The 9,127-nt window shown below is 35.4% G+C and overlaps 1 protein-coding gene across 1 annotated transcript; it reads left to right on the plus strand.

Annotated features, from left to right (window-relative positions):
• Positions 1-203: 203 nt before the first annotated feature.
• LOC125656522 (multiple epidermal growth factor-like domains protein 11) lies at positions 204-4,559 on the plus strand. Its single transcript, XM_048887123.2, has 3 exons — positions 204-357; positions 786-926; positions 3,915-4,559. Exons 1-3 carry the CDS (start codon positions 204-206, stop codon positions 3,932-3,934), a joined length of 315 nt encoding a protein of 104 aa, XP_048743080.2. The 3' UTR covers positions 3,935-4,559.
• Positions 4,560-9,127: the final 4,568 nt, after the last annotated feature.

Below are 9,127 nucleotides of genomic sequence, written 5' to 3' on the forward strand. Positions count from 1 at the left end.
AATTCCCCTGTACTGACCAGTAATTGCTTTATTTTATTTATGGTCCCTAATTGCATTATATTGTTCAAAGTAGTATCTGAATAACTAATTAGTGTCACTGTAAGTGGAATTTCATCATAAAGAAAACGTGTATATAGATCTACTGTCTTGATTTTTACGTCACTCTATTTTTCTATTTATTTTACTTCATTTTGTTTTTGATGATGTTCACTTCTATTTCTCCAGTATGTCCAGACGGATATGTCGATGTGAACTGTTCCAAGACGTGTTACCCTGGATTATACGGGAAAGAATGTCTCCATCCTTGTCCATCGGAATGTAAGAACACGTGTCATCACGTCACAGGAGACTGTCCAGGTGATTACACTAGCTGATACAGGTTTACTGACGATAACTCCAACTCTAAACACTCACAAAGTCATTATCACTGTTGTGAGGATGCATCAATTTTTCCATTTTTTGTTGTGGTCAAACTGTTTAGTACATAATTATCTACAAGTTAATCAAATAACAAAATGTTATCCATCATAATTCGCGAGAAATAAATTTGCAAGTGTTGTTCTGCAAATTACTAAATAACACATAGTATCTCATGGAGAGGGATAATCACTCACAATGCATTATTAATTTCGATCGTATAATAAGGAATCACAGAAACTCATCAAGAACTGCAAATCAACTTTCGAAAAGAGCAACAACTCGTCAACCTTATAGATTAGTATTTTTATTTGAAATAAGCGCAGAAAACATTTATAAAACATTTATCTACATGTAATTCATTTCAGAAACTACCAATGGATACCTTAAAATATCAACATCGGTACCTGTCGGAAGTTCAGCGGGATTGTTAGATGAAACTATCTCACAGAAACAGCAGCGGATGACAAATGCGGTCAAAGGTGCATCAAAAGAGTATATCCTGCAAGGTTATTTATCATCATTTTGTGTTAGAAAGATCATTTGAATTAACCTTTCAACAACAGATAATCAAATTTGATAAAATATATATGTTCATTGTTTAAACATAATCATATCATAGAAAATGATTAAATATTAACAGAGATATTCAAGATCAAAGAATAATCAGTCGTATTTTTAGGGGAAGATGTTGAATAGTTGAAGTTAAAATTCCAATTATCCACAGATTGTTTTAAATTCTTCTCGAGAACATTAATATGTTAACATATACAGATCGGTATATTAATAACAGTCAGCCGATATTTTGCTATACTCCAAATAGACTGGTAAATTTCGAAGGATAAAACTGATTGTTTACTTACATTGTTGATTTCTTTATACATGTTTACACAATACATACACGCCAACGTACTGTGAAACTAACGTCATTCGTTGTGATTAGATAGTAAACCGACTCATATCAATTACCAACTGACAGTAAAAATGCGTTAGAGATTTAAATATATTATATAATAAAATTTATATGTACTGGACCAAATTTGTAACTCCCAAAATTAATAATTTCTAAATTTTACAAACCTCTGCAGTTATGTAATTTGTAATTCAAAATATCGTCTGCTAACTAAAACGCTGAAATTTTTAGCACAAAGATTTCAAGAACAGTGAACCGTAGCGGGTTTTGTTGAAATTGAAAATCTCGTGCTCGATTGGTTTTACTGTCTTACTTTTCATCTTGTTCTCAATACACTCATTTGTACATATATGTGAACAATACAAAATTACTGAAGTCAAATGCGACGCATGTCGACAGAGAAACACGGAAGAGCGGTTGACATGGTTCGTGTTGGGTGCAGTTTATGAGAGGTTTGCTTTCTTCCATTGCATTCTATCTTTTGTGAAACAATTTCAGATACACAGTGTAGGAAACAATTTAAAAAGTCAATTGAGTTGATCATTTTCACAGGTTGCTAGAAATTTCAATAGAGACCACAAGACCATCACAAACCTAATCCGAAAATTCAATAGACCTTCAAGTGTAGCAGATCTACGCCGACGACCCAAACGGTGTATAACAACCCCTCAACAGAATCGCTACATAAGACTGACCCATTTACGTGACAGACATTTGATAGCTCGAGCAACAGCATGGCGCACATTGGGAACACATGGAAGACCCCTCAGTGATCAAACTGTGAGAAACAGACTTAAGGAAGGAGGATTGCAGGCAAGAAGGCCTTATGTAGGGTTGGTATTATCTGCAAGACATAGGCAAATTCGATTAGTGTAGGCAAGACACCATTTGAGGTATACGCGCCCGCAGACTGGGGACAAGTTCTTTTCACAGATGAGTCCAGATTCAATCTAAGGCGATCAGATGGACGGTCTCGCGTTTACTGCAGAATTGGCGAGCGATATATTGACGCCTGTGTGAGGTAGTGAGGGCAGTTTGGAGGTGGTTCTGTCATGGTGTGGGCGGGAATATCTTTTCACACAAAAACACCAATCATCCCGATCCACCAGAAACTGAATGCAGCAAGGTACCAAAACCTTGTCCTTCAGCCAGTTGCAATTCTGCACATCCAAGCAAATCGTGAAATGGCCATTATGCAGGATAATGCGACCCCACAAGAACGACCAAACAGATGCTGCAGGGTCACAATATCCGCGTAATTGACTGACCCATTTGCAGTATAGACTTCAATCCTATTGAACATGTATGGGACGAGGTAGACAGGCGAGTAAGACAGCTTCCCCAGCCTTTACACAATTACGTTACCTCAATGCGAAGCAGGTACCAGGCAGTTACTCGAGCGATTGAGGGGATACACAGTATTGATTGTTGAGAATTTAAAAACTTTTCAGTTTTCATGTTTTTAATTGAATGTTTCAATAAATAATGATCGAAGAAACTTGACTTTTTGAATATGTTATTCTTTATACCAATCAAAAGCTATGTAAAAATACAACATAAAACCAGTGAATGACAAAACGTAGGTGGGGAGTTATAAATTTTGTCTAGTATATATATGAATGCATCCAAAGCGGTTAATATGGAGTGATAATATCCTACAGATCATACTGCATGTATATCGTAGAATATAGCTACAGATCAGCTTCATTCCTTATCATTAGATTTTTCCGAACCTTTGATGTATAGTATAATTAATAACATGAAGAATACCGCCATACCAACATTTAAAAAAGATAAGTATTGTGGAGTCTATCGTGACCGTTATATAACATGGAGAAGCATATTACCGTTTATTCGTTATAAAGAATCCCGATTAATCAGTAAAGCAGCCACGTGACTACTGTATCAACACAAACTGTGTTAAAGATGGATACTCTCTCTCTCTCTCTCTCTCTCTCTCTCTCTCTCTCTCTCTCTCATCCCATACAATCTCTTTATTTCTCTCTCATTATTAACAATTATAGTCTTTTCATGATATTTTTCTGCTCGAAAGTAGCACCCCTCTAATCCTGGCGGTGATATGCATTGTTTATGGTTAGAAGTCGGAATGGGTACGTTTTTACTATACTTTTTCACAAATACAGCAAATTATTCTTCTCTAGTAGTGCAATAAGGTTTGCAACAAATAAAACAGTTAATCAGGTTTCTTTCAGATCAACTGCATTAGAAGGGTGGCATTCTTGAAAACAGAAGATAATGCTATTTTACCAATCACATTGTGTTTGCATGTAATGGAGGGATCTCCAAGCCGTGAAAATGATACTTCATTGAGTAAATGTCTACTAATCATAGTATACGAGTATGTCAAACTAATACATGATTAAAATAAAAGTGTTTCCTAAAGGTTTGCAATAAAATCAACTCAAGGAAATATATCTATTCAATAAGTTTTGCGAATAAAAATGCAACAACTGATAATCGAAAATATATTTCGGCACTATGAGGTCAATATTTGAACTGTTTTACCAATTTATTTTACATGTCATGGCGTAATCATAAGATATTCCTTGTATTTATCCAACAGCAGTACAAGGATACAAATGACCACTGAACGTGGATGTCTTTCATTCTACCCTTCTCTTGCATCTTCTCCAACAGCTGGACTTCCTGGCGCCCTGACCAAGTTACATGTAATAGAATGGTGATCTCGCAGCAAAAGATTTCCATTGTGCACGCAAGACTCTTCTTACATTGTAACAATGACTTACTAGACATTTTAAACGGCCAATAATTTCAACCAAGAGTGGAAAACTGAATTGATCTATTAAATGTGCAATTGTGATTACAAACAATTTAACAGCAATGTCGTAAAAACAGAATTGTACTGAGTACGGCAACGATTATACCTCTTAATTTGTAGATTCCATTGATAGTTTCAAGTAAATACAATAGATACTCAGCACGTATAGACGATATATTTCTAGTGTACCAGTATTTGTACAAATGTTTCTTAAATACCCATCAGCAGAAGAGTATCGCCTTCGAGGAATAATATATCAGATTAAATCTTGTACCATAATTTATGTTTCTTCCGGGGTTTTTTTTTTCAGAAGTTTCACATGATGGATATGCTTTCAATTTTCCACAGTAATAAAACAGCATGATAGATTTAGAAAAAAATATCTTGCTGTGGCCTTCCACTCAACATTTAGATATACTGACGATGTTTTATACAAGTACATCACCACTAATCATGTTAATTCATATGTCGATTCGATATATCCCAGTGAACTCAATTTTTTTTTACCAGAGTTCGTACTTAGATATTTTATTGAACATGGATGTTAACCGCAAAGTAGCAACTCAGCTTCATGACATACGTGATGATGTCAGCTTTACCATCATCAGTGTATTATATCTATGTTTCAATATTCGATTATGACTAATCATCTACATATGGTTTTCTTTGTATCAACTGATTCTTTACGAAAGAGCTTCTGCTTATGATCAGTTTGGTTTTTAAATCGAGTGAGGCTACTGATAAACAAATTGTTGTTATAGGGTTCGAACAGTCCTGTTTAAAGTCAGGATTTCGTAAATTTTATGATCGTTACAACAATTTCATTCGCCAGTACAACCTATCATTCGTTCAAATCCTGTCTGACATGTTCCATACCTATTGATATGTCGATTCTATATATCCCAGTGAACTCAAAATGTTTTTTACCAGGGTTCGTACTTAGAGATTTATTGAACATGGATGTTAACGACAAAGTAAAAACTCAGCTTTATGACACACGTGATGACTTCAGCTTTACCTTCATCAGTGTATTATATCTATGTTTCAATATTCGATTATGACTAATCATCTGCGTATGGTTTTATATTTACGAAGAGCTTCTGCTTATGACCAGTTTGGCTTTTAAATCGAGGGAGGCTACTGACAAACAAATTGTTGTTATAGGTTTTCAACAGTCCCGTTTAAAGGCAGAATTTCGCAAATGAGGTTAAACAATCTATAATAATAACAATCTAGTTTTCCATTACAACCTATCATTCGTTAAAATGCTGTCTGACATCTTCTATACCTATTGCTAGGTCATTCGTAGTCCGAAAGATCTGACGTTTTCCCCGCCTTTTTTATGATTATGATATTTACCGTGCCACGAAAACGTCAGAACTGGCGCCATTACGTAAACTGAAAATTCGCCGCCTCCTACTGGAGGCGGCATTCTCCAGTCGAATCCAAAGTTAAACTCATACCTAATCAATAAAATTATGCTTCTCGTGCTTACTAATATTGATTTTATGGGTTCTTTAATCACATAAACAGTCTTTTGAAAACATTTTAACAAACTGTCGAGCTTTGTTTTGATTCACGTGACTCGTTCGCTCAAATTCGATTGACTACAATTGTATGCTTCTGTTATCGAATTTTGAAGTCATATTTTTTTTTTATTAATTGATGTTAATAACAACAGGAACAATCCATCAGGTTCCTTAAAATTATTCTATCAGGATTATTATGGACTTCGAACCTCAGTTGCAAAAATGTGTCGGCATGCTCGCAGTCTCATGTTTATTTCGAAATAATGTATTTTAAAACATGTAAAGTGTGAGATCCTGTTCCCAAAGTGTAATAGAAAATAATCCGTACAAGGTTGTAAAGAAGTTGATTCAGTTTTCCTGATTTAGCGTTTTGTATTTTTCGTTTGTTTTGATTTTGATGCGAATGAGTTATCGTAAGAGTGAATCGGGTGTGAGTAATTTTTAGTTGCTAGTATAAAAGAGACCGGTTTGGTTGGCTGTAAGTTAGATAGGGCATGGTAACGACATCAGCCGGGTGCCACGTTGACAGGTCCTAGAAGTTAAGGGGATGGTTATTTTCCTGTCAGATTTCTATGTAGGACATTTGGAGAAATATAACTGCTGAAATAGGAGTTTGTTTGGGGGGGAGCACATCTTTTTCCTAGCCGGTAAGCGTGTTTTGTTTGTATTCTGATAGTTCATGAGTATAAATAATTAGTCTAGCACGGTCTTGCTATTTGTAAGTTCTCGGTTTCTTGTTTGCTTGCAAGTTGGTATTTTTTATGAAATTAATTTCAGTGCGTATATGGGTGTTTTACAAAACCAGTTTCAACCCGAAGGCAGACAGAGTTGCGGGATTCAGATATACGGAGATACATGCGGATATTGTGTTACAATATGGAAGGGCGTGGTGTAGATCCGTAGAGGATAACCCGAGACTTGGGAGGCATCGGAACCCTGGTGTATTGTCAAAAGTTGACGATAGCTCGTGCAAGGCTTGCATGGTGGTAGATAGTTTTCCGTTCTGGGCGTGCTTATCGCAAGTTGGCGGGAAACCAGAACAGTGTCTTCAGAGTGCATATTAGTTACATTATAAAGTTAAAGTAACTCGAAATTTAGAAACAAAACCAAAGAATATTATATTACAGAAAAGGAGAATTGAATATTTGGAACTTTTTTTCTAAATTATACTACTTTTGAGTATTGTTTTAACTTGAAAAGTCAATACCTGTACATTTGCTTTACATCTGATACGTACTATCATACTTTCAAAAGAACTGTTTACAACGTATCAGATATCTATATTGTCAATTGCTTATTCATGTAAATTAGTGTTAAGACTGAAAGGAGTGAGTGTGCATTCTTTTTATATTTATTTATTTAATTATTAAATTTGTTATTGTTTATTCTACAACTTATCGTTAGTCTTTGCTCAATCTGACAAAATCCAAAAAGAACTCATTACAAAGGTATTTTCCTTGTTGTGGTGTGGACATGCGGTGTAACAGGAACCGATAATTGAACGTTAGTACTTAAATTAGATATGTACATCACTGATATTGATGTGTAATTGCTGTACTAAGTGTGACAGCTTCAAGTTAAAACTCGATATAAGGACATCGATCATGATTTAGTTTGTCATACACCAAAATGCGGAACACATCAGTATATTTGGTTTTGGCCATTACGACCTGTGTACGTTGTAAATGGTGTATGTAAGTATACCTTTTATAGTCCTAAAGCATCAATACACAGCGATCGCAAAATACATCAAATAACTATGTACACTAGTATTTATGTGATGATTGCGGCCATTTTGTTTATTCGACAATGCTCGAGAGTAAACATACGTCATTTTTTTTAGATTATTGAATAACAAAAATAACTCATGAAATGCCAAAAGAATTATAAATGGATTTCCTAACATTTACCAGAATAGTCATGACAGTAATAAAACGTCTGATAATTTTTTTTACAATACCCCGGTAAGTGTTTTCTAAGTACTACGTTATATTTTCCCAGACCATTTCAACCCTGATTACCTGTTGTGATGCATTAGCATAAAGTCAACATTTCCAACATTTTGTTATACAGCTCATCAACAATATTTATAGTACAAACATGACTTTTGAAGTTTTCTTACAATTGTTAGTCAAATGCTTTCTGTGGAATTTATATCAGGTGAATGCATGTTTGTAATGTTGCCGTTTTTGTATTTTACTGAAAACGATATAGACGAAGAGATGAATTATCATCCAAAAACAGATGTCATTCTCGGGACATTTATTTTCTACTGTAACAAAAGTGAACCAGTCATTTTCAAAAATCTCTATGTATTTTCATATCAAAGATTTTGTGCTGCCATTAACTCCACATCATAATACTAGTACTAATGTTCTTACCAGTTCCTGGGGGGAATGCAGTCTGGTAGCCGGGATTCCTCACTATTTCTCATTTATATATCACACAGTTAAAACAATGCATCTTTTCCAGTTTTTAACTGTCCATTTTTTACAGGCAAACCATCACACATATTTTATACAATTAAAAATGATACTGCTACAATGGTCTAGAGGTATTGCGTTTGCCTTGCATGCGGTAGGTCGGGGTTCGAATTCCGGCCGTAACAGACCTAAGTCGTTAAAAACAGATAGTGACAGTTCCATCGCCAAACGTTCGGCATGAGGTATGAATGTCACGGGTCCTAGGAGATGACTTTAACAGTGGATGCCCGTGTCACAGTAGGTGCGGCACGCTAAAGAACCCTCACTGCTCAATGACCATAAGCGCCGAGCATAGACCTAAATTTGAATCCTTCATCCGTCTTGCTGACCTCTCCATATGAGTGAAAAATTCTCGAGAGGGACGTTAAACAAGATACAATCAATCACTTAACAATCAATAATCCGGATGGGTATCTTTTATTTACATACATATCTTTTGTAGTCGTGTTGTCCCAAATAGCGTCAAATAGTTTTTTCTGAAACTTTGGCGTCGTTTGTTTTTATTGTATTCCTTCTGATATCTGATACTGGTCCAATTCCAGCTAGACCGTATCTGTCTAACAGGTCTCCTTACTCCAAGTTTGTTCACTAATTTCCTCAATCCACCCCTGTGTTTGTTTTCCATCGTGCCACTCACGAAACTATTTCCAGACACTATAAACGGTTGATATAGGTATTTTCAATAATCATTCAACTCCCCCTAATTTTTTAAGTTTTCATGTAATGTTACGATGTTTCCGTCACTGTCCTCACAAAGTTCGAATGTTGTCCAACTCATGTTTTCTCAATCATGACTGCAGTCTCCCACTGGACCAGAATTCCCTTTCGCCACTTTTTCGGGGAGCGGCGCGGCACAAATAATCGCATGCTTTACAATTATTTCCATCATATTATATATTATTTTATTCATTACACTTATTTTAGCATTTTGAATCAGTTACATTACTTAATCATATCCAGCTACCATACCTAAACACTTCTTTCT

This window comes from Ostrea edulis, chromosome 7 (genome assembly GCF_947568905.1).
Source record: "Ostrea edulis chromosome 7, xbOstEdul1.1, whole genome shotgun sequence".
NCBI classification, from domain to species: Eukaryota; Metazoa; Mollusca; class Bivalvia; order Ostreida; family Ostreidae; genus Ostrea; species Ostrea edulis.

What these genes read in the sequence shown, in the direction of transcription:
- LOC125656522 (XM_048887123.2), top strand. Translation starts at nt 204, where the DNA reads ATGTTCACTTCTATTTCTCCAGTATGTCCAGACGGATATGTCGATGTG. An exon ending in CGTCACAGGAGACTGTCCAG is followed by an intron (nt 358 to 785) that starts GTGATTACACTA and finishes AATTCATTTCAG; the next exon opens with AAACTACCAATGGATACCTT. An exon ending in AAAAGAGTATATCCTGCAAG is followed by an intron (nt 927 to 3,914) that starts GTTATTTATCAT and finishes TTTATCCAACAG; the next exon opens with CAGTACAAGGATACAAATGA.